The sequence below is a fragment of the Falco naumanni genome, chromosome 4, assembly GCF_017639655.2.
Source record: "Falco naumanni isolate bFalNau1 chromosome 4, bFalNau1.pat, whole genome shotgun sequence".
Lineage (NCBI taxonomy): Eukaryota > Metazoa > Chordata > Aves > Falconiformes > Falconidae > Falco > Falco naumanni.
In genome coordinates this window covers 97,621,258-97,646,748 of record NC_054057.1, presented here as the reverse complement: position 1 = coordinate 97,646,748, position 25,491 = coordinate 97,621,258, and the positions used below count along the sequence as shown (strand labels likewise).

The 25,491-nt window shown below is 51.3% G+C and overlaps 2 protein-coding genes across 6 annotated transcripts in view; one reads left to right on the top strand and one right to left on the bottom strand.

The window, feature by feature from the left end:
* Positions 1–25,434, top strand: part of C4H3orf14 (chromosome 4 C3orf14 homolog) — a 34,308-nt gene extending 8,874 nt beyond the window's left edge. For 4 of the 5 annotated variants that reach the window (XM_040589483.1, XM_040589485.1, XM_040589486.1 and 1 more), the window contains exons 4-5: positions 19,547–19,771; positions 25,166–25,434. In XM_040589483.1, coding sequence (XP_040445417.1) covers positions 19,547–19,771; positions 25,166–25,225 — 285 coding nt within the window. In that variant the 3' untranslated portion in view covers positions 25,226–25,434. Of the gene's footprint in view, positions 1–1,138; positions 5,196–19,546; positions 19,772–25,165 lie in introns of those variants that run through there. The other variant, XM_040589487.1, reaches the window with a different exon arrangement.
* FEZF2 (FEZ family zinc finger 2) lies at positions 12,225–15,348 on the bottom strand. Its single transcript, XM_040589482.1, has 5 exons — positions 14,921–15,348; positions 13,709–14,553; positions 13,479–13,613; positions 13,251–13,383; positions 12,225–12,800 (listed from the first exon to the last, which is right to left on the bottom strand). Exons 2-5 carry the CDS (start codon positions 14,495–14,497, stop codon positions 12,544–12,546), a joined length of 1,314 nt encoding a protein of 437 aa, XP_040445416.1. The 5' UTR covers positions 14,498–14,553; positions 14,921–15,348; the 3' UTR covers positions 12,225–12,543.
* Positions 25,435–25,491: the final 57 nt, after the last annotated feature.

Sequence of the window (25,491 nt, the reverse complement as noted above, 5' to 3'; positions counted from 1 at the left end):
CTGAGCATATTTCACTCAGCCATATATGTGTCTGTATTAATATACTTTGAAAGTTATGGCTATAATGGATCCCCAGCTTGCTAAGTCGGAGTAGTTTTGTGTGACAGCACATATGCTTGTCAAAAAAGATTCTTTGAGTAAATCTGTTGAAGAAAATATTTTTGTAAATCTGCAAGAGCCATAGTTATATCTGAGTTACATGTAAGGATCAAAATGATTAGCCAGGAATCTAATACTCTGCAGGGAGATGCTCAGTTTTGTGGTACGCTCCTTCTACATTATGTATTTAAGTAAAGAAAAAAATGCTCAATACATATGTACCATAAATGTTTTCTACTACTAAATTACTTTGGATGGACTAAAGTGTTGGCTTAATATAGTTCTTTGATCACATTATTTTGTGGAAAAAAATGATACATGGCACTTAAAATTTTCTTCAAACTCCTACAAACAAAAAAGTTTTCCCTAGGATACCAACACAAAAATGATGAATGGTATGTCCATTCCACAGATAAAAGTAAGTTAAATTTATTACTCAAAAGGCACAGCATAATGCAGAAGGGTTCAATAAATCCACAGTGGTTTCCCTAGACCACAGGATAACTATACAAGGAGTCTTTTTTATTATTGTTTGTGATCCAACTACTGCATCCAATTACTTCGTCAGTGATTTATCATGTCTAACATTTTACTCAAATATTTTGAACTGTATTACTGCAAACTTTTCAAGGGTAACCAGTTTACTTAGCATTTTTGTTTATAAAATTAAACAATTTTTCTACACTTCCAAATTAAATTCCGTAAGTACATACTTAAATATAAAAGCTGATATTGGAAAAGTTTATTATTACAGAAAATATTTTATTAAAGGTACTGTGAGGGTCTAAACTAATCTGTTGCTTACCACAAGAGGGCATATTCAGTCACTTCACTGTTCATGCTGCAGAATTAAATCTTTCCAGGCTGGTATTTTGTATCGTACAAGAGATTTGAAATTTCATCTGTAAGTACATTGTTCTTTTCTGAATTGCTTCACTCATAAGGCAAAATTTAATAATGTGTTCCATATCTCCATTGTTTTTCAACAGGCTGACGCAGATTTTGAAATTAAGTTTTTTTTTTCTTGTATCTTTCTCAGACTCTCTATTGGGCATCCATAAAAGAATCTCTTCCCAAATGGGAACAGTTTCTTTTAGGAAGAGCAGAAGTTCCTATTGGTTTTAAGAAAATGAAAACTACAAACCAGAACATAAGCTGCCCAGAAGAAGATTTACAAAAATGAACTCTAGTTTCATTTTCGTTTGTAATTTATGGCTTTTGCAGGCAAGATCATCCAGCTCAGTCAACAGAATTACCATTAAATTGTAACTTAAATAATTTAAATGAAAATGAACTATATTGGATAATTTGCTTCCACTGTGTACAATTATTTTTATTCTGTATTGGAGAAGCAATCCTCAGAGGGGCTTTTAGGATCAAAAGTGAGAAACACTGGTGTATAGAAACCCACCAAGGCAACTGCTTTTTCAGTATGAGAAGAGTTTTAGGTTATTTTTAATCCTCTGCTTCTACATATAAGTGTGTTAAGTAGAGACAGATTCATGCATTATCTTTCTTCACTGCAGTCATCTGTGCTGTATGCCTCTTTGTGGATGAAGGAGAAGGGAGGAATTTACCATTAACAGGAAAGGCGGGTCGTTTGCATCAGGCAAAGTAGCCTTGGTTTAGCACCAGGAATCTGTAAAAACCTTGAGAGTAGTTGTAGAAGGGACACACTCAGTTTCCGCATCTTGTTTTCCCTGATCTTTGTTATTGCCACTTTCATAACTCCTACACCTCACTCAGTAACCACTGCTGCTTTTCCCAACCTCTTGCTGCCTACTTTGTTATTTCCTGTCTAATGGGTGGGTAAAGACAAGAAAAAGTAAACAAATGTCTAGGGTTTTTTGCCACTTCTAGGCTGCTCTTAATGCTGTTTGCTGTTTTCTTTCTGATGACAGTCTACAAGTGAGAACTTTTGCTTAGGCATGAAAAGTTTGAAAGGTAGCTGGCAGTGACTAAGACCCAAGCGTATATAAAAGTCAAGGAGATATTTTCATTTTCAGCCATTGAACAGCTTCTCAGCTTCCTCCTACAGAGGAGCAGTGTCAATGAGTTCTGATTGTACAGTGGGCTAACTCAGTATGAAAATTTCACTGCTCTAGTGCAGTGCTTTTTAAAGTATCAGTTCAGTGGAAGTTCCTTGCAGGAAGATCACTTGGCCTGCAGAAATTTAATCCTTCCTAAGTAAAGGAAGCCTAGAAAAAAAAAAAATTTTTTTTTTTTAATTAAGAACCTGGACTTGAATCAATATATTGTTAAATTTAATCTCATATGCAACAACATACTTCCACACTTGACCTGGAAGTAGGAGAAAAAATTTCACCTCTGCCAGTGTTTGAGTATATGAAAATGTAATGATCATGAATGTTGGTAGGCTACTAGAGAACTGATCTATGCATCTCTGTGCTACATAGAGGTATACCCTACTATTAAAAACAATTTATATCTATATGTAGCATGAAGAATCACTGGCACAATAAAATCAAAACTTCAGCGGCGATATAGAAGTGTTGTATGTTTTCAGCGGGAATATTAAGAGTTCATTTAAAACTTTTTCTGTTGAAGTGTCCATTAAACTGATAAGTTTGTACAGAAACTGCCATCTTAGAATTATCCTGTTGAGTGGGTGTTGGTGTTTGTAACAATAACGTTGTTTTCATAATATGTGATGGCAGATTAGCACGCTTCTCTGCAGTGTTGTTAACAGTTGTAATTAAGGAATAAACAGTAAAGGGTGTCAGTCCGATGACAATTTCATCTATAGTGTCACAATACAAAATGTCACAAAATATTAGAACTGTTATATAACTACAAAAATATCAAATTAGGCTTTCATCTTACAAGCAGAGAGCTTAAAAAAAACTGGCATAGAAACCATTGCAATTTTATACCTACTCAATGTTCTGTCACAAAGACAACTTGGTAATATTTTCTTCTGTAAAATCACAATGTGGTTCTCAATCTGATTTAGCGGGAATGTGTATGGATCTTACAATTGTAGAGCTCACATTTAAAAAGCAAATAATTGGAACCAGTTGAGCAGACAAGAAGGGAAATGCTATTACACATGATGCCCAGAATGAAGGGATGGGCGAGCAGTTAGTTGCTAACAAAGACTAGGATTCATCCTGGTCTTTGCATCCAAAGGGAAATCACTTAAACTAAAATCTGGGCCCCTAAGTACTTTATAGGTGCGAATAATCTGGGTCTTTATCTCTTTCGACTCCACCTAAACACTGGGACACAATGCAGATGCTCACTATCTCCTTGTGCCTTTTGATTTCCCGTGGAAGGGAAGCTGAGTGTGTGGATGGACTGTGAGGGCATGGCAGCTGGATGGGTGAGGATTTTGTAGCGTGCTGTGAAAGGCACCTGCAGGCAGTGTTAGTGTAGTTTCTGTGCTGCAGTTAACTGCTCAGATAGTGTTTCTGTTTATTTTGTTGTTATTATTGGGCAAAGAGATTAAGATTTAAATGAAATTATCTTTTCAAAGAAGAAAATTAGGGTGGGTGGGTTTTTTTCCTGCAACATAGCTTTAGAAGCAGTGGGACAACTGGTGCATGGAAAACTGTATAGGAGCATGTCCAGAAAAGGAAAAAATGAAGGGAAACATTTAAAGCAGGAATGACTGTAGGTGACTGCTTTCAGAGACAAGGGCCTTCATGTCGAGGGGCCTGTGGTCTGATTATAAATAAACGCAATTGCATATGACTGTGAAATAACGCAACGGTAGGGGCAGGGGGGCATGCAGCAGGGCTCCTGAGGTGCAGGAGCGGATGTTCCCTGATCTGGCACACAACCTTGTGGCAAGCAGTGGCAGGGAACAATTATATGGGATCTCCATGATGCTTACATTTGTTGAGTGCACGGTTTCATTTACTATGTCTGAGCTGGCTTGCCACTTGCTTTTCTATAGGTACAAATTTAACTAACAAGCGTGAGTTAAACTTAATTGTGTCAAAAAAAAAAAAAAGGCCCCCAAACTGATTGAAACTGACTGATACCAATATGGTTTAATATCGGCTTTAAATGAGATCTTAAATGGGTATTCTTCACCATGTCAAGGCTGTTACTTCAAACATATCTGTTCTATGTAGTTATACCCCATCTTATCCCATGCTTTTATATATTAAAATATAAAATATATGTTATGTATCTGTCTCTTATGAAATTTCCTACCTATTTTGGGTAAACGTGTTTTTCCCTCAGAACATAACCTATTACTCTGCTTTCTTGACTTGCTGCTTGCACTTTTCCATTAAAAATATATGTATACATAAGCTGCAATGGCCCCAAGAGCCTGTTGTGCTTTTCTGGTGGGTGGCGGAAAGCAACTGAGAGAAGACCAGTAAAGAAAACCAAAGGTTTTGCCTGTTTGTAAATTGATCTTTGAGTATCTTAGAAGAAGAAATAATTAATCATCCCTTTTTAGGTTTATGCACAGATGAGTAACCACAATACAGCCCGTTCACCCATCTTGTCACCTCTACCATCACATTCCTGAGTTTTTTACTTTCTCAGTTATTCTGGTTGTGGGGGCAGTAGCAGAAGGCATGTTAGTTTTCCCTAGGATAAGAAATTTCTTACTTTGCAGAATCTTTCTCAAGCTCATTAATTTCATTTGAGAGTACATATGAAATAGTAAGATGGTTTAGATGCATTTTAATACTTACTATGGTATCCTCTTGACTGCATTTATTCAGGGTCGCGTTTTCATGGAAGTTGGGAGCTGGATTTTAAGCTGAGTTTATAGTTCTTCGTTTCTGTCTTTTTCACTCATATAGAGCAGGTCAGGCTGTAGACGCTCAGGCTGGGCTTGTTGGTACTGAAAAATAAGAAAACCAAATTTGAAATGGAATGAACTTTTAGAGGTTACATCTGAAAGAAAACATTATTTACTCCATAATGGTAATTTTCATAATATTTTAATATTTGTGTTTAGATACAACTTGACCTTAAATATCACCCCAAATGCAAGCTGTTTTAACATATTTGTAATGCTGAAGTCTTCATTACTGTAATGTTCTGTTTGCTCAAGGATTATAATCCATGGATATACAGTGGTACAGTTGAAATAAAGCTTTGATCCCATAGTCACTGCCTCGTGGATTTCAGTGTTACACTGCACGTACAAGTTAGATGTAAATTCGTGCCTGCTGTAGCCGAGCAGACAGTGAATAGGCCAGTGATAAATACTTTGCTTAGGTACAGTGTTCATTTTCTTCTGACACTGATCTGCAATATTAATCTGCTGGGTGAAGATCAGAATCTCAGTAGTTTTACTGCTGAAAGATCCAAATGTAATGAATCCCAGATTGATTATTTGTACTCTTCCTATTGTTTCACAGTAACTGTGAGCTAAATTACTTCAGATGTGTGATTACTAGCAAGGTATGGATATACTTCAACTTATAAAGGGAACAGGTGAGGGGAAAAAAACCCGGGTCTTTAGTGCATCCTCCTGCTCTTTGTCTTTGCCTTAAACAGGGTGATTTAATTTGGGAATTTGCTACTCCTTTTAAACACAGCTGATACAGCTCTTCAAAATGCACTAAATTGTACCCGCTGTGTATATACTCTTCCAGTTCTTTTTCATTTGAGTTACTTCGTTCCTTACGTCTGTTTTTAATGCATACAGACAGGAAGTATGCTCCCTTCTTTCTATAAGTTTTATCAGAGTGATGATGATCTTAGAAATAAACGTGTGGTGTTCTTTCTCCTTACTCTCATCGTGTCACCTACCAGAAAACCCTAATAGGCAACAAAGTAGTGTGAGACGGTATTTACATCACACTTTTGAAACAGATTCAAGCAGAGCCAGCTGCTGTAAGATTATTTTACAAATATATTGCAAATTAATAAAAGGAAAATTTTGCCGTCCTTTAAGTAAATTACAGTCTCCTTGACTAATTACATAGCTCGAAGCCGCAGTAAATTAGTACCTGCCTCACAGCGGTGTTGGGAAATGTAATTTTGGTTTCCAGACTTGCATTTCTTTACCCATTTCGTTTGTGTGTGTTCCCAATAGCTTCATTCACGGTGCTCTAACTGTTGCTCAATAAAAGCTTCCGGGGGATAATTTGCTGAAGTGAACCACATGCCTGCAGCTTTGTTAAGCGCGATCTAACCTGTGCGTTTCCCCGGCGGCTGGCCGCGCTCCCCGCCGCCCCGGGGCTCTGCCGAGGGGCACGGCTGCTCCGAGCTGGGGAGAGCCGCAGCACCGCGGCTGGGAGAAAGGAACGGGGCGAGATGGGGGGGAGAAAGGAAAATATTTCTCTGTCGTTTGGCCGTGAGCGATGAGAACGCTCCGGCCGCGGGGGGCTGCGTGGGCGGCCAGGGGCGCTGGGGAGTGGACGGGAAGCACCTCGGGTGCCTCCTCTCTCGCTTAACGGCGTCGGGATTCCCAGCGAAGCTCTGGGCAGCGGGTTTGATTCCTTGGAAACGTTCGTAATAATAACCGTAACGGTAGAAAACGAATCCGTAAATCCACGGGGGAAAGGTTTGGCTGTGTGAACGAAACTGTCGCATCCCCCCGTCATCTGGGACCGGTGTTTAGCGTGAGCTTAAACAACTGCAGCCACTTTGCACTGTTTCTCGGACGTTTCTTTTTATTAAGTTCCCGGGTACACTTGGCTTTTTCCTCTAGAATCAGCTTTCTTTTGCTGGATTCATTCAGTGATGCGGTAATCCAATGTTGGTAATATCTCAATTCATTAACATAATGAATCAGAAGGAAGAGGCTGGTTATAAATCAGAAAGCTTCTATTTATGTGAAATATCTTGGCAACTGGCAGCAGTGAGGAAGACAGTAAAAGGAGTATCAGACAGTTCACGGGACTTTGGGAACGCGGTCGCGGGAGGTGTGGGGTGCTCTCTGCGCCATTTAAACGCCTGAGCTCTCCAAAGGACAGCCGTGCCCAGTGCACCGAGGCGGCGGCGCTGGGCTAGTATTTGCCTCCTGTGGCCTCGGTCCTGCCGGTGCCCCGCTGCGTTTGGGCGAGGGGTTTGCGGCGGGCCGGGACCGGGGCTCGGGCTCCGTACCGCCTGCGGGCTGCGCCGGCCCGGGGCTGCCCCGCAGGGCTCTGCCGGGAGAGGCAAAGCCACGGTGCCCGGTCCCTGCCCCAGCGGCTGGAAGTACTCCTGCCCCCGGGCCAGATCGCTTTTCAAGTTACTCATCAGCTTGCGTCTTCTGCAAACGCAAAGATGCAAATATTTGTAGGAAAAAGCAAGTTCGGCGTTGTTTCAGGCTTACAGACTCCAAGCTCTGGGAGCAGACCCTTTTTCTGGGCTCCGTGTCTGACATCATTTTGTCCCCATCCCCACTGGTGACAGCAAGACGTTTCTGTGACTAAACACGCTCTTACCGGAATCACTTTAAAGCAGTATTTTTAAGATTTTAAGAGCACTGGTAACTTAAAGCACCCGCACTGAAAGTCTGTTGGAGCTCCCTCAGCCAAGGAGCAGGCAGGAGCCACAGCTCCCGGTGCCTGAGGCTCCCAGCCCCGAGCCCTACAGCCTCAGCGTCTGGTGAGGAAAAGTGGCCCACCATAAACCAGAGAGCAGGGAAGTCCAAATACAGCTGTTGTGGTTTGTTTGTTGTTTTTTTTTTTAATTCAGGGCACGTGTTGCGTGTCATTCAATCAATTAAGCAATTGCAAGAGATAAATGAGATAAATACCAACAACAGGAGCCTGAGGCTTTAGCCCAGGCAGGTAAAAGTAGGCCAGCAGTGGGGTTAAAATGTGGGGAAGGGTTGCCTGGAGAGTCAGGGAGGGGATGTTAGAAGTGAGCTTTTTCTGCTCTTGATGTGCTTCTCTCATGGACCCAGGGTGATGGTGTGGGCACAGGCCGGCACAACGTGGTGCCTGCGGGAGGGCAGGGCCTGCAGCGCTGAGGCTACCTGGGGGGCTGGTGGCTTGGGAGGAGGTGAGGAGGGTGACAGCAAGATGGGGGATACAAGACAGCGGAAATGGTTTGGGCCCAAGCTGGCCATGGCGTGAGGCCTGCCCACAGGAGCCTGGGGTAAGCAGCCCCTCAGCAGCCCCCCTCCCAGCCCATCCCCGCAGCATGCCACCCGCTGCCTGCCCAGTGCCAGGGCCTACCTGTCCCCTCGCTGTCCTGTCTGCATGTGGCTGTTCTTGGGGACAAACACGTCTGGGATCTAGTGACCTTCGCCGTGCCTGCTGCCGGTGCTGGCCGAAGGGCGATGCCCATGCCAGGACCCGCCATGCCACCTTCCCCTCGGCTGCGGGGGCAACTGCCTCCAGCCCCATCCTCTCTCCGCAGAGCTCGGGCAGCAGCGCAGCCCCCTGGCTCTCCAGCGGGTATCCGGGGTCCAGATCTGAAGGGGTAGAGGGGCCTGAGGAGAGAGGTGGGGAGGCGTTAGGGAGTGGGCACGGGCCGCGCCGTCGGGGCTGGGGAAGGGCCGCAGGGCTGGGCGGTGAGAACGGCGAGAGCCCGAAGGACAGCGATGCCCTCGGCCCGACCGTGGGAGGTGGTGGGGCCCGCGGAGCCCTTCCGTGGGGGGGACCCTCGTGGGTGACACACGGGGGCGGGCTAGCATGCTCGAGGCCCAACGGGCTCGCTTAAAACCGATGCAAACGGTTCCGTGAAGGGGCTTAAAGCGGGAGAAGGACAAGTCCTGCGGGCACCTGAGCGTCCGCGGGGACCAGGCGGTTTGGGAAAGGCATGTGTCAATTTAGCCGTAGTGTTGACTTAAGCGAAAGCGCTAAGCCATTCCTAAACCTAAGTCAATACAGACTTAAGCCAAAATTGTTATTAACGAGCTCTAATCTGATTTAAGAGCCTGCGAGCGAGCCGTGTCTACACGAGGGGAGAGGAGGCACGTTGCCTTGCGCTGCGCGGTGCCCGGGGGGGCCGCAGCGGGAGGGGCCGGGTGAATGCCACCCCGGGGAGGTGGGGGGTTGGGCTGACCGGTCACCCCCCTGCGGAATAACGTCTTAAAACTGTACCCAGCTCGGCTGGCCTGGGGTCCCCTTTCCCGGGAGGGGGGTGTGGGGTGAGGCCAGGCTGTGCAAACGCCTCCGTGCCGGGGGGGCTGCAGCGGGGCTGCCCTGCCCGGGGAGGTGGTGCCGCTGTCCGGCAGCCCCGCTCGCTCGGGGGAGGGACATGCTAGTGCGTTGTTGGGGGGGGGTTGGTGGGGATGTGTTTTTTTTTTTTCTCCCGTCCCAATGGGGCAGTTGAGCCCTCCACTCCACCCCCCAGTGGGGGCCTTTCTTTTCTTCCCCACCAGCTTTGAGCAGCCCTGTTTCAGATTGGCCTTTTTATGTTTGATATAAAGAATAGTTGTTGGCCAATTCCATCTTTTCATCGCTGCTCTCCAGGCCCGGGTCCAAGCGGCTTGTCAGATGCTCATTAACTCCCCCTTTGGCTCTTTCCAGTGTGTCTCCTAAGCTCATTGTGCCAAGAACTAGCGCTTCTTTCTCTTTACACGGCTCCCTTTCTCTGCTCCATCAGGGAGACAAATTACTTTCCAAAAGGGATCGCCAGGGATGGTTTAATGAGAATTTCTCTAGGGCTGGCCGTGGAAATCAATGTAGTTAACATTCGGTGCACTTAATTGGACTTTTCTCTTCTGCCTCCTTCAAAAAAACTCTGAAGCTATCCTGTTAATCTCTCATTTGTAATCAATTGTGTTGACTAAACAAAAGTCTAGGTCGTCCTTTCTTCCTGTCCCAGACAATCCTTTGTTGCCTCTAAATGCCTCATTCTTGAGTGCTCCTGGTCGTGTAGATGGGTCCGATTTTTGACAGTTCATTATTGCGCTTTTGTCCATTTAATCTCCCTCGCTGTGTTTTGCATGTGCATGCCTTAATGAGCTCCGTTGGCAATTAACATGTTTCTAGCAGCAAACTGGTTGCTCAGACGTTTGGAGAGCGGAGTGCAGGGAAAAGGGCAACGCAGCTGCCTTTAGGTTGTTCGCTTCCCGGTGCCCGGCGGGACGCACCTGGGTGCCGCCCGGTCCCGGGCTGGGCCGGGCCGAGCCGAGGGGGGAAGCCCGCGGCGCTGGCACGTCGTTCCCTGCGCGGAGGCACCTCGAACCCTCCCCCCGAGGCACCGGCACCGCTCAATCTGTTGTGTGCGCGGCTGCGGCGCCGGGAGAGGGGTTTTTGTGCGGGTTTTGTGTTATTATTGAGGCTTGCTGGCAAGAGTGCCGAAGTGTGAGCAGTCGTGGACAGCAGAAACATCTTGTGAGGGAGAAGATAATTGGAGTCTCTGGCGTGTGTGTGTCTGACAGAGCCGCCCCTCCCCCGCGATCTGCGGCTTGTGTGTGCCGGGATCCGGGTGAGATCCGGGGGGGGCCGGGGCCGGCCGGTGGCGAGCGCGCCCGAGGTCGGGGGGAAGACGGAGCGGCGAGGGGTGACCGAGCCCACCCCGCGGCGGCCCTTCGGGGTGCCCCGAGGATGCCCTTAGCCGTGGCGAGGATGCCGCTCCCCCTCTCACGGAGGGCTCTGTAAACAACGGTCGCTTTTTATTAAAAAAAATCGCGAAAATAACGTGCTGCCTCAGTTCCCTTCCTGGGAGCAGGTTTCGCGCTGCTCTCGCCCATCAGGAGGGCTGGGGAAGCAGCCTGCGCGCTGTCTGCGGGCCCGCAGCCGCGCCTGGCTCCCGCTGTCGGCACCCGGCTGGCAGCCCAGACCTCTTCCCGGCGCCCGAGGTGCGGAGGCAGCGCCGCTTCCCCCGGACCTGGCAGCGGGAGCGGCTCCACAGCCGCTCCCCGAGCTGCTCCCGCCCCGCCGCCGCGCTGGACACGCCGCTCGCCTCCGCGCCCCGCTCCGCTCCTCCGGGACCTCGTTCTGCCCTGGCCTCCCCCCGCACACTGTCCTCACGGGGAGCGAGGTCCCTTCCCCCTGTCCCCGGCCCGTGGGCTGTCCCGCCCCGTCTGGCGCGGCGGCGGGAGAGCCGGGCTCGGCGGGCGGTTTGCAGCCGCGACCCGCCTGCAAGGGGCTGAGCTACAGCCCCTTCGCTTGGGGAACGGGTGTCCTGTGCCCCCCCCAAGGTTTCCGACAGCGGTAACTTAACGGCGACGGGGGTTGCATTTTTTTTTTTTTTTTAAGATTTCCTTTTTTTACCTGTAAGTCTCCCAAAATCTTTTAACAAATCCTGGCACTTTTTCCCCGTTGCCAGGATCACTGGGTAGCCTTTCCCGCTCCTCACCTGACCCAACCCGTCAAAACGCTACTTCTGGCACTTAAAAATGCAAACCCCGAAAAACTCTGAAATCGCCCCCCCGTCCCTCCAGCCGGAGCGCGGGGCCTGTCAGCTCCCCCCCCAGCCCCCTCCTCGGGGAGCGCGGAGCATCGCAGCCGAATAATGAATCCAGAAAGCCGGAGCGAGGGGTCGCCTCCTGTTCCTGCGGTCGGCGGCGAGCTGTGCTCGTCCTCGCCTCCCACCATTTAACCACTCAATTAAGCGGAGAAAGGTGAACTCCCCATCACGCCGTCCCCAGGCATTTCGGTGCCTCGCTCGTTCCCCTCTTCATTGCAAGCCCGGCCCGAGCAGCACGCACACGCCCGGCCGGCTCAATCTCTTTTCTCCGCTAGAATAATATTGTTCCTAACGACGTGGCCGGAATAGACACTTGCATATTAAAGGTGAGGGAGGGGGGCAGGTGAGAAGGGAATATTTAGTGTAATCCAAGTGCTTGATTATCCATATTCTGATCAAAAAGAATTTCTGAGGCCTGCTGGGAGTGATTAGATTAATGTAATGCGGTTTGAAGGGTCTGTGTTTTCTCTCTTAATTTGGGTCATTACTCGGAAAGCAAGCGTGAGATCACTTTATCTGCATGCAGGGAAAGATAGTCATTCAGGAGCGGCTTAAAGACGCCGGAATGAACCAGCCCCGGAAAGCGGCGCTGGGAAACTCGGAGCCGCCGGCCGGGGTCCAGCACCGGCGTTGCCCCCTTCCCCGGGGTGCAGCCGCCCTCCGGAGCCGCCCGGTCCCCTCCCGCCCGCCTTTCGCTTCCTCCGGGGCCCGCGGCGGGGCCCGGCTCCCGGAGCTGCCGCCGGCCGCGTTTACATGGGGGATAGCGCCGTTCAGCCCGGTCCCCCGCCTGGGCCGGGGCTGAGGTGGGAAATGAGACACCTGCGAAGGGCCGGTTTATTGTCCCATGATAGATATATATATATATATTCCTCACTTATTCGAGCGTACATTTAAAATGGAGATTTACAGACACGTATAAAGAGCGCTGTCCTGGCGGGGGGCGGCGGGGGGCGGCCAGCCCGGCCCCTCCCGGCCCGCTCCGGCGGCGCAACGCGCCGTTAAATAAGATTCCTCTTATATACAACTGCGGCTCGGGATGGCTTGCTACCGGCGGCTGAGCTCGCTGGGGAAGAGACAGAGAAGCAAAGGCTGGTTTGGATAAATAGTGCTGGCCTGGTGGAGCAGGTCCGAGTGGGGCGGTGCGCCGGGCCCTTAGCTCTGTCCGCTGCGCCCAGGGTCCCGCGGCGGAGGAGCGCTGGAGACGCTGTCGTGCAACTTTCGGACGTGCTTCTTTAAATCAAAGTTTCTGCAAAATCCTTTCCCGCAAGTGACGCACGTAAAGGGCTTCTTGTCGTTGTGGGTGTGCATGTGGAAAGTCAAGTTATAGATCTGGTGGAAGGCTTTGTTGCAAATGGTGCACTTGTACTGCTTCTCTCCGCTGTGGGTCAGCTTGTGGTTCTTGTAGTTGCCTGCGAGAGAGGAACAAGGCGGAGAAGGGGGTTACCCGAGGGAGCCCGGGCCGCACGGCGCACAGGTAAGGCAGGGCAGGACGGGGTGGGGGGCATTAGGAAGTGTCTCCCCCCTGCACCCCCGTCCCACTTGTCAAACTCGGTCCGCGTCACCGCGGAGCAGCGTGCAACTGGCACGGCACAAATGAGAGGCAGGGTCAGCCTGCTGACCCGCGGCAAATGGAGGGCTCTGGATTAGGACCAAGGCCCGGCACCTCTCATTTAAAAAGCATTTAGGGAGAACCGTCAGCAGGCCCGGCGATGCGGCCCGGCTTAGGGGGAAAGTAATTGGGAACGGCGGCGGCTCTGCCTGCGCCCCTCGCTTCCCCCAGCCGGGCAGGGCTCACCACCGTTAATCCCCGCTAATGATGGGCCCGGGCCCCGCGGGGGCCCCGGCGCGGCCCAGCTCACCTTTCTGGTGGAAGCCCTTGCCGCAGAACTCGCAGACGAAAGGCTTGTAGCCGGCATGGATGCGGATGTGGGTGTTGAGCGTGGAGCTCCTGTTGAACGCCTTCCCGCACTGGTTGCACTTGTGGGGTTTCTCCTGCACCGGGGGGCGAGAGGCCCGTCAGGGGCGGCTGCGGGGAGAGCGGGGAGGGGGGGCCGCCGCCTCCCGCACCCCGGCTGCCCCCCACCTACCTGGGTGTGGATGATTTTGTGCCGGCACAGGGTGCTGGCCTGGCGGAAGCCCTTCCCGCAGACCTTGCACACGAACGGCCTGGCCCCCGTGTGCACCGGCATGTGGCGGGTGAGGTTGTAGTGCGCGTTGAACACCTGCGGGGAAGCGCCGGGAAGGCGAGGTCAAGCACGGCACGGCCGCCCCCGGTCCCGTCGGTGCCCCCCGTCCCCCATGCCGGCGCCCCCCTTACCTTGCCGCAGACCTCGCAGGTAAAGTTTTTGGGCTTGCCCTCCGCCGCCCCGCCGCCGCCGCCCCCCAGCTTGGCGTGGCCCTTGGGGGGGCCGCCGCGCTCCGCCGCCGCCGCCTCCTTCATCACCTGGTCCAGGTGGCCCGGCAGCCGCTCCTTGTGGGCGAAGGGCGGCGGCGGCGGCAGCTTCTCGGCCGCCAGCCCCGCCAGCTTGGCGTTCTCCAGCAGGAAAAGCTTCTGGTGGGCCGAGAGCCCCCCCGGCGGCGGGGCGCCCAGCAGGCCGGCGGGGAAGAGCTGTCCGTGAAGGATGTCGGCCGGGTGGTACGCGGCGTCCAGGTAGTTGAAGTAGTAGAGGGAGCGGGGGGCGGCCGGCACGGCGCCCGCTTGGTGGATGACCTGCGGCTTGATGAGCCGGCCGCTGGGCTGGCCCAGGGCGAGCTCTGCCTTGCAGCAGACGCCGCAGTTGGCTTTGCAGAGCCCCGCGCCGCCCCGCAGGCTGCTCTTCCACAGCTCCGAGTAGTTGAGGAGAGTCTTGGAGGGCACCTCGTAGCCCAGTGGCGGGATGGGGATCACGCAGGGTAGGGGCGAGCACAGGCTCAGCGGCTTCTTGCCCGGCTCCGGCTCCGGCGCGCCGTGCCTCTGCTCGAAGGCTGGCTTGGGCTCCGACGTCTTGGCCATGATCCGCTCGATGGAGAAGGCCAGGGTCTTGGAGGGGTTAGCGGCGGCGGCCCTGCCGTCGTGCCGGGGGCAGGAGGAAGGCATGACCGTCTCCAGCGACCCGGGGCTCGCCATGGCGCTCCGCCGTGCGGGAACTTGGTGTGAGCAGCCACTCGCTCCCACTCTCGGCTCTGCATTCCAGAAAAGCCAGGACACAAATCAATTTAATAAGCACCTTGTTCTCCCTCCACCCCCCCACCAACCCCCCCCCCCCCCGGCACCCCCTCCTTATTTACATTCAAATGAACATATCCAAGAACAATGGCACGTAGGGTACCAGATTACTGCTCATTAAGCGGAACACGCTAAAGTAACAAGCAAGCTAGACCTTGTTAGTATTTGGGGGGGGGGGGGAAAGAGAAGAAAAAAAAAAAGAAAAGAAAAACCTCCCCCAGTCCAATGCCACCCAGCCCCACCGATGGCCGCGGTCCGGGAAATGCGGGGGCAGGGGTGGGGGGCACGGCGAGGGGTGGCGGGGCTCGCCTTGGGACCACTTACCTTTGCCCAGCGCCGGCGAGACTCATCCAAGCAGCGCAGTGTGGCCACAGTCACATTTTGATAGCAAACATCTTCCTGAGCGTCAGATCACGGTCTCGTACATTTAAAGCTGACATCATATGAAGTCACTTCGAGCAGAATGACATGGGGATGCCACCATGGATCTTCCCCGAGCCGAGGCGCTGGGCTGGAGCGCGGTGGGTTGGGGCAGAGAGAGGAAGAGGAGCCCCCCCTCTCCACGCACAATTTCCTTCCAGTTTAAGACGCACAAATCGCTCGTGTGCGAGCTGGGTTTTTTCCTCTCTCTCTCCCTTCTTAAAAAGCAACTTGCAAAGCAGAGGAATCGTTTTGCATGTGGCAAATTAGAAGGCAAGTGCGATTCACAAGTTGGGTGGAAAAGAGTGCTCCAGTTCTTGCTGGGGTTAGAAGAGCCACTCCGAGTGAGCGTGAGGATTTTTTTTTCTTCTTCTTTCTTTTTTTTTTTTTTAAGAAGGGGGAGAATGAATTTTTATTTTTTTTCCTAAAGCAACTACCACGCAACCATGCTCGAGTTATTTTGGCAACCCATCTGCAATCAGCTCCGTTGCAACCGAGCTGGAAGATAATTAATAAATTGTCACTTATCTGCGAGCCTCCCCAGCATGTATAAATTAATAGCCAACCCATTAATTAGGACAGTGTATTAATGTTAATTAAACTAAGTTTAATTCCACCCCTCTCCCCTCTCAGGGTAGCTGGTGATTAGCCTTAAATAAACGCGGAGGGAGTCGAGTCCAGGACTGGGTTTTCGCTTTTTTTTTTTTTTTTTTTTTTAAATAAAAATAGAAAAAAAGGACCCGTGCGCTGCAAACGGGAGTTTTGCAAATTGTCATCCCCGAAAGGTGGCCGTTACCCCGGGGGGGCAGCCGGGTGGCTCTCCCTTCCCCTTCTAGCCCTGCTTGTGCACCCCCCCCCCCCCCAAAAAAAAAAAAAAAAAAAAAAGGCGACGCTACATTGTAGCGCCTGGGTGCAGGAGTTTCTTCCCTTCCTCTCTCTAATTGAAACGATTTGATGCGGGAGGGGAGGATTTGCAGAAACCTCAGATGCGAAGACGCGGTAATTGAGAGCCCCGTGCCCACCTGTTTTGGGGGGCCCGGCTGCGGCGGCAGCACCTCCCCTGGCCCTGATTAGCCGCCCCAGCCCTCGCTATTCAGCCGAACCAATTTTCCCCCAGCGATTCAGGGCGCTCAATTCTCTTTCACTTGTAGCCACTATAGCGCTGCGTGGAACCTGGTTTTGTGTGTTTCTAATATAAAGGGGAGGATTATCCGGAGGGGGGGGGGGGGGGGGGGGGGAGTAGCAAAGGGTTTAGATTGAGCCTGGCCAGAGGTAAAGCAAGTAATGAAAAGGCCCATATATATATATATATAATATATATATCTCTCTATCTTTTTTTTTTTTTTTTCCGCCTCCCTAGCACGCCTAAGAAAGTTTGGAGGAATTCGGGGGTTTTGTGCAGCGCTGACAAAGCCGCGCCTCCTCTCCCCGCCGGGGCAGCTCGCTGGCGACTGTTTGCAGACAGGCTTTTTCACCTGCGAACCACAACACGCTCCAGAAAAAAACTTTTAAAGCGGCGGTCGCGCCGGGCTCCCGCCGGGTGAAGGGGATCGCCCTGCCCCGGGAGGACACCCCGCATGGGGGTGTGTGTGTGGGGGCATCTCCACCTGGTGGAGCATCAGGTGTTGGCGGCCCCCTAGCCCTGCCCGCTCCATCCTCCCCGCCTAGGGCTGATGGGTCAGCGTGCGAGGGAGGGGGGAAACCGTCCCGGTTTTGGGGGGACAGGGTGGGACGAAGCCGCGGGGAGCCGGGTGCACGGGAACCGGGCTGCGGGGGAGCCCGGCCGAGCCCCGGGGAGTCGGGCAGCGGGCAGGCGGCGGCTGGGCTCCGCGCTCCCGGGGCTCGCCGGCTTTAGCAAAGTATTTAATTAGCCTCCACAAACTTCTTTTCCTCGCCTGCAGATTATACTGAGTGGAGGGTTGGGAACTATTTTACACCTTGCCACTCACATGTTAATTAATCTCTATCTAACCCTAATTGCAGTTTATTCAAGCACCGCTCAACAGCTCACCCACACAATAAACACTGGGGCTGCTTTTATCCATATTACTCCCCGCTCACACGTTGAGTAATTAACTCCAGTACCAACTAATAGTGCAAACAAATATTTTCTGTAAACGAGATGATTTCGGGCGGGATAAAAGAGGGCTGCGGAGCCGGGGCCGGTAGCTCGCTGCCAGCTTCCCCGCGCAGCCCTCGTCCTCGCCGGGGTGTTTCCTCGGCCGGGTCTCGCCCGCCTTGGCCGAGGGGACGGCTCCGGCTCGCCGCTCCGCATTCTCCGCCCCGCTCGGGGCAGCGGGTCCCGCAGGCCTCGGGGCTCCCGGGGGCGAGGGTGGCGGCGGGCACCCCGTGCGGCGGGGCCGGGGCCGCCTCCTTCCCGCGGCCCGGAGGAGCCCAGCGGAGTCCGAGCCCGGGTACCGGCTCCCGGGCCGTGCCGCTGCCTCCCGGGAGCCGGGGTTACCGCGCGCCTTATGCGTCGGCGCTGCGCGATCCCAGCTAAGACCCGGGCATGGGAGCTCAGTATTTTAATTGAAATCGCAGGTTTAGGCACAGCTGGAGGCTGTCTCTATCGATTCGACTTCTGCTGTTCCGGCAAGCGTATCACAAATGACTGACTTCGAGACAGCTGCCCCGGGCCCGCCGCCCTGCCCACCGCCCGGCCTTCGCCCGCTCTGAGCGGGGCCGGCGGCTCTGCGGGGTCGGGGCGGCCCAGCCCGGCTCCGGGGGGCAGGAGCGGCCGCACGTCGGGCGGGCTGCGGGCCCCGGCTCGGCACCGCGCTACCCCTCCCGTGCAGGCTGCTCTCCCGGGGGGCTTGAATCCTTCACCCCGCGGCGTTTGGAGGGGGGAAATGGTTTGCGCACTTTTTTCCCTGGAAGGCCCACGCCGAAAAGCCTCTCGCAACGCAGACGCGATCGCTCTTATGGTTATTTTTGCGCCGCTGCCTACCCCTCCAGAAAAAATGCCTGGGGGGCGGCCCGGGTGGGCCAGCCCGGTGCCCACCCAACGCCTGTTCTCACCAGCCCGACTAGTCCCCAGCGCGCCCGACGGCCCCTGCCCCAAATGCTGCCCCAGCCGCTGACATCGAAAGCCGGCGGGGGTTTCTCGTTCGCCCCCCGACAACCAGACCCACCCGGCGGAGGGCTCCCGGGGGTGCGTCCCACGGGGTCCCGGCCGGGGGCGAGCGCAGGGCCCCCAGCCCCGGCCCGGCTCCCCGCGCCCGTCGGGCCGCCCCCGCCCGGGTAGTCGGCGCTGAGCATTTATGGTCCACTGGAAGATAACTTAGGATCCTCCTGGTTATTTAACTTGGCAGCTGCTTAAACTCCACAGTGGAAGCTGCCGAAAGTTATTAGCATTATGCTTCGATCTCTCTGAAATGGTGGCTTTGATTTCTATGCTGCTGCTTATATGTAATTTTTATTTTATTTTTTTTTTAATAGCAGAAGGTGATGGACGATCAGACGAGCCAGTAGTCTGGGGAATTGGGACAGGGCTGCCTGTGTGAACCGGGGCGAGGAAGCCTCTGGTGTGGCTCTGTGAGCAGTGCAAGGTGCGGCAGAGGGGCCCGGGGCTGGGGGAGGCCCCCGGCCCCACCGGGCTGGGTTTAGGTCTGGCTCGGTGTAAGGGCAGCAATTACGGCCTCCAAGGGCAACCCAGGGATGGCCCCAGGGTGTTTGTCAGAGTTGGGTTTGCGGTGGTCAGACAGATGCTTTTTGGACAAATTAGTGAGCAACGAATGGGGAAATCGGGATCGCAAAGTTTGGGGCTGGGGTGAAGAGGGGGTCGTTACCCATCTGGCTGCTTCCCGTTACCCCTTTGACACTGTGGTACCGCGTATAACGGGAGCGGTACCAATGCCTCAGCCCCCACGGGCACTCCTTGTCCTGCAGCGCCTTCAGGGTTGGGGGGGTGACCCTGCTGCTGTGTCACCCAGCGGAGGCTGCCACAGCTGCACGTGGGGCAGGGGAGTGCATGGTGCGGCCACCTTGGCTGGAGCAGAGGGGTTGGTTCCCTCCAGGCTGTTTTTTCAACCCCATCACTGAGTTATGCACACATTACTGCGTATATGTAGGTAGATAATTTTAATTTATTTATGTGGGGTTTGGTTTTTTTTTTTTTTTTTTTTTTTTTGCATAATGCAACACTACCAGGGAGCGATGTTTTGGAGCACTGCACAGGTCCCAGAGCAAATGCAGTTAGTGGCACTTTGGAAGCATAGTGGCCCAGAGTACTCACATGGCTGTGCTGGTCAACTTCGTTAGTGATGGCAGGGGTAACAGCAGCATTTTTAACCTAAGTCTAATTTTAAGAGCTGGTATCTGATTGCCATAGAGGCACTTTGTGCAGCTCCTGCCACGGTGCCCTGCCAGTTGCTCTGCAGTGGGGCTAGGTTTCAAAGTGGCTTATGTAATTCTAAAAATGGCAGCTCCTTACTTGCCACATCTCTTTCTGTCTACGCGGAGAGTCCTGCAGAGCTGCCAAACAGAAGCAATTGAATGAACTCTTTTCCCTGCTCATTCCTCCTTCCGCAGCTCGAAGAAAGTGAGCCAGAGCCTATTCTAGTTTGCCTGTCAACAGGAATGGTAACTAACGGCGTGATCCCAGCCAGGCTTTATGCCCCAAAAACACTGCCTGCCTGTAAGGAGTGGAGAGAGACATCATTGGTGGAATCTAGTTCCTGGTGTGAGACCCGTCTGGCCCAGGAGGTGGTTGAGGAGTTGGCAGAATGCACATCATGTCCAAAGTCAACCCGACTGGTAAGGCAAGCAAGAAATTGTTGAAGGGGTGAGCTGCTGTTCTCCGTCTTTATTGTCGGAAATGGTATTCCTCATGTTGCAGTAATGGAGCAATGCTGCATTTCATTGCTGAAAGCTGAGACTGAAAGATGTCCCTTCCTAATGTTTTGAAATGTTGTACTTTTTTGTTTTGAAAGAGTGGGAGCTTTTAAATTTTTCTGGTTTTGTGTTTTTTTTTCCCCTTATTTTCTATTTAGGAGAAAAGGTGGGAGGAAGTAGAGAAGGAGAATATAATGGGGGGATGGCCTTGTTCTCACTTTCCTACTGAGAACGTTTCAGAAAAAGGAGCAAAAAACAGTGAAAATGGGTAGAAGCCCACTTCAGTTTTGTGTTCCTATTCCTTCCCTTTTTTGCTTGAAAGAAGGATGGCCAAAAAAAATAAGTGGGACAAACTCCACGTGTTTTGAATTATTCTCCCCTTAATGAGGTAGAAAACCATCTCATTTTCAAAATTACTTGTTTTTTCAATGAAAAAAATTGAACAGAGTAAGAATCTTTCCAAAGCCAATCTTTCCACCATCTTTTTGCAGCTCATTCCTTACTCAGTGTTCACCAGTCTTTCTGGCTATGCCACATGTTACATTGGTTGGGATTTGTATCAGCCCTTGTTTGAACTGTTGTCGTGGATGTCCCCATCCGCTGCAGAGCTGGACTCCACGGGCTGCAAGGTACCGCGGTGACAGCGGATGGCACATGTGGGACTGGCTGGGCTGCAGCATCCCTGTCCCTGGTGGTGGCGGCTAAGTCAGAGGGAGCCTGGCAGGGCTCCCAGACGGGCTGGTGCAACTGATGCTGTGCCACTTGGGCACAAGTAAAGTGCTGATTTCACCCCAGAATACATAATCTGGAAGAACTACTAAAAATCCCCCCAACAATCAGAGCCTGAACTAAAAATCCAGACCTTGTTATTGCAGGAAAAACTTCAATGCACGACCCAAGTATTCCCTGAATGTTCAAGAACACCCACAAATTTATAAAAATAGCTGATAATTTATTTATTTGATTTAATTATGAGCCTAGCTTGTGATTTTGGGGTGGGGGCGGGGGTGGGGCTGGAGTTAGTGATGCTGAAAAACCGATTTAGAGAAAAGCCCAGGTGAGTCATCAGCTATGAGGAGCAGGGGAGCTGCTTAGGCTCTTCCTCACATAACGCAGAGCGTTGCAGGACCCGCCAGGGGCTCTGACCCTGCTTGGGTGAGGAGATCCCCACCAGGGTAACCGTTTCTCCCTTGGGAGCTATAGGCCTTTGGCTGTGTGGTCCGTGGATGAGGCTGGTGACCCATGGCCAGGGCCAGTATGTGTTGGAGGGACGGGCTCATCTCTTCCTGCTTACACACCTTGGTTAACAAGGGTAGATGTGTCACAGCGAGCATTAGCTGCCCCTTGGCTTGTCATCCTCCCCGTCCCCATTTGGCTGTGCTACTGGATGAGCCCCAGCACTGGTGAGCATGGCTATGGGACATGTTCTTGTCCCTTATGTGAGGGTGCAGGTGGGCTTGGAGGCTGTCGTGTGCTCTGCCTCTGATGTACATCACCAAACCAAACCTGCAATTGTTGCTGGTTTAGCTGGATAGAAAAACCCCTTCCCTGTTACCAGTTCACCACCACGTTCACATCAAGCCTTTGAGCTACTTCTCTCCTCCTTCCAGTGCATGCTTCTCCTCTCCAGCTGACAGCCTGGGACACCCCCCGAGATCAGCTGCTTGTGGAGCTCGCTCTGCCGAAAGCAGTCCTAAACGGTGTGGCCTTTGTTCCCCCCCCAGCTGTCGTATCCTACGGGATCTGCAACAAGTCCTCCTTTTACAGACCCCATCTTGACAGTCCCCAATCTGATCTGACCACCTGGTTTGTTTTTGAATGGAGCACTTAAGTCATAACATTTCTGTTTATTTCAACAACTGTATTCCTTGCATAGGAAATGAGCCAAGATGGTCTAAGGCGGGGAGAGCGAAGTATGTCGTGGTTGTAATTGCTTTTGCTCTCTCAATATAAAATTTTACAGTATAATCAAAATCTTATTTTTGTACTACTGGACTCTGTTATTGACTTAATCTTCTTAAATGCTCCTATTATTCCAGTGATTTCATCGTTGCATGTTGATTTTAATCTTTTGATCTCCATATTAGCTACTGCCTGCAACTAATTTGTTGCTCAGTGTTTTTCTTTGTTTTGACCTGTGAGGCATTTTCCTCATGGCACACAACTCTGCTGGCAGATTGCATATAATCTCTGCACTTTTTTTCTCCCATATTTTGCATAGTTACAACAAATGCAGATTTACAACTTGAAATGGAATATGTATCTTTTAGAAAGGCTGAGGAAAATATCACTTCAGGTTTAGCTCAAGAGCCTAAACGTGCTTGTATAAAGGAAATACCACTGAATTCAGCTCACCAGAGGGAGGTGTCACAGGGGCTTTTTAGTCCAGCAAGTTCAGAATTGGTGGCAACTGCAATAATTGTAACTTATATTATATGCAGCCAGAGATCAAAGCATTGCTAGACCTAAGACGAAGAAGGCTGGGTTTTGCGAATGACTTCAGGGACTCTCCTAGCTGGACACAGTGGTGGCTCTGTTGAATTGTGACACCACGGAGCAGGTTTTTGAACAAACGGTGACACTGGTGGTAGCACAGAGTTGTGAACTTCATGAAGTGCAGAGGCTGAAACACGGCTCAGCTGTGTTTTGGTTGGCCATCAGATGACTGCTTTTTCCCTTGGTAGCTGATAGTTTAACCTGTGCTGATTTATCGAGTGCTCTGTTTGCTTTAGCTTTTTCTTTTAAAGCTTAAGATTTTTGCCTTAGGTTTGCTGTGACTTTTTAAAAAAGAACACAGTGTGAACATTGACGAAATCATCTTTGCTTTGCTGCGTGCCTGTTTATGCTTCTGAACACAAATTGTCTTCTAATATTTTTGACGTTTTGGTCACTAGAGAGGCAGAAAAGCAATTTCTAAGATGCCTATGGGCCGGCAGACGTGCATTACAGCAGAGGGGAAAGAATCTGTTAGTTGCTGAAATATAAAACAAATTGGATGAACAGCTGCTGACACTTGTCAGTCAAATAGTTGATAGCATTTTCAGTCTCCATGCCACATGCTTTAAGTAAGTCTGTCAAAAAAAGGATATTTTCGCTGGACTTCCCTGTAAATATGAGAGAAGTTTTGGCCTGATCTATCATTTAAAATTTTGCTGGCAGAAGAAAGAAATTTTCTTCCTTCCCCAAAACTGATTGACATAACTGTACTGGCAGATTCTTCATCTAGGTGCAGTTGTACTGGCAGAAAGTCCTTTGACTGTTGGAGCTCGTTCCATCGCAGCAATGGGTTGAAGTGAAACCAGCAGCAGACCTTTGCATTTCTCGGCTGGGTTTGCCAGAGCGCTCCCACCCATCAGCAAGCCCTTTTAGATGCTGGACGAGGTGTAGCTTTTGCTCTGTAGGAGCCTGAGTCCTGTCCAAAGTGTAGTCTGCAGCCAGGAGGGCTTTAAACCCGGATTGAGGTTTTTTTAGAGAAAAACCAAACTGTTTCGGATTCAGCATTTCTGCAGGATTAACCCAAGGTGGCACTTCCCACTCCTGGTACTGTGGTGCAGCAGCCATACAGGACAGGATCGGGCTGCCAGCACCCAGGGAGCAATGTGCAGGGTTAAAGGCAGCGGGGATTAGGGTACTACATGCTCCTTTGCTCAGCTGCAGGCTCTGGAGCAGGAGGTTAAATCTTGCTTTGCAGCACTGCTCATACATGAGCTTTTTTCCCGGCTCACGCTGAAGTATAACTTGAAGCTCATCATTTGGGTCCAAGCTCCTTAAAAGAAGTTAGCTGGCTAATAATTCCCTGGTTTTGAATGTGTGGTCAAGCCCAACGTATCCTCAGGTTTGTTGTGGAGTCTACGAGGTGCTTTATTGGGGTTTGAGGACACGCAAAAAGCTGTCACAGGCTATAGGGTTATTGCTAATGACAGAGAAACCCAGACGAGGGTGTCCATCACCGCCCTTTCAGGGAGGCACCGATGTGTGTTAGTGATGCACAGCCAAGGATCATCTCCTGAAGGCTGCGCCCACACTTTCATTCAAAAAACTGAGCAGGGCTCACTATTTTGAAAGGTGGCAGGTGGAAGTGGGCTGTGTTTTTACCCAATAAGTATTTCATGTTAAAAAAAAAAAAAAAAAAAAGAGGGAGCCATTTCTAGAGCAGAATCAAGCTGTTTCTCCAGCTCTGCTCTGCCTGACTGGGAGCAGAGCTACAAATTTGGGTCTTCTTCAGTGCTCTTTGCTACCAACCTGGTGATCACCCCAGGTAGGGTTTTCCCAGTGCCTCCTCTGTGACCTGTTGCCCTTCATATAAATGTTTGGGGCAGCTGAGGGAGAGTGTGAAGAGGGCATGAGCACACGTGTGCCTCAGTACGTGTATGGGTCTCAAGTGGATCTCAGCCACCCAGAAAGAAGGGACGAGGTAAGGCTTGCAGTCTGTTTATTGCTTTATGCCTTGTGAGACTTGTTTTGTCAGGCAAGTCTTTTGTGGCCCTCAGGGTGTGACTGAAGGCTCCACGCAGAGCATCAACGTATGGATGGTTTTTGTATGCATCCCAGTGATGGACCTGCAGAGGCACCTGAACTGGTCTAGTTAGACCCAATATGACGCTCAACTTCTACCTCTGTTCCTCTGGGGACTGAGGACCAAGTAGTTGCACAGCTGGAGTGTGGGTAAGAAGGGGGAAGAGCGGCCTGTGTCAGTGCACAAAGCCACATTCCTGCCCAAATCCTCAGAGGTGGCTTTTCTTGGCAATACTTCCCTCTACCAGCGTCACGGAGCAAGACAGAACCCAAGAAGCGATCTGCTGGCCTACAGTCGGGGTTCAAAGCTTGTCTATCCTAGTGGATCAAATGGTTCGTCAACATGTAAATGGTGCTAAATGTGCACGCCTACCACCCACTCCTAAAGACCCTGCTTTTGTCCCTGTTCCAAAGGGGATGGTGGACACAGGTCACCACAGGTAGGTGGATGTTGAATGTGTAGGGTATGGCCATCCAGATGAGGCTACAGAGCACCTCCAGAGCCAGGTGCTAAATTCTGCCACAGTGGGAATGGACCCAAAAATCCAGCATTGCAGGTGAGTGTGCTCCAGGCTCAATAATTATCCCAGCCCCATTTGGTACTCAATAACCACTTCACAGGCTGTTCCAGAGTTCCCTGCTGCCTCCCACATGTCCAGGGAGTCTCATGGCTCTTGGGCACTGGAAGATGGTTTAGTTTAAAAGTTCTTTATGTCAGAAAGGTTCAGCCAGGCAGGATGTTTTTCCAACGTTTGGCCATCTTGCATTTGTGGGTGCTGAACATTTGTCCTCCTTCCTCAGGGTGGCAAGAGGTTGCTGTGCTCGGGAGTGAAGGACATCAGCTCTTCTGCTCCCCTCTGAAATGACTGAACCCTGGGCTAACAGAAGTAATTTCTGGTTTGAATTGGCTGGTGGGATGGAGTGACTGCAAAACCTCTCAGAAAACCCCTGGTGGCAGGTAAGTGTTGGGCAAGGCTGATGACCATGTAACAACAGGGCTGTACCAGAGGGGACCATCAATTAGATGTCCAGAGGCAAATCATAGGATGTAGCATGCAGATAGCAGTGGAAGCTGTGGAGGTGACAGCAGAAATGCCCTTGTACCTGGGGAACAGACCGTGTGGTCC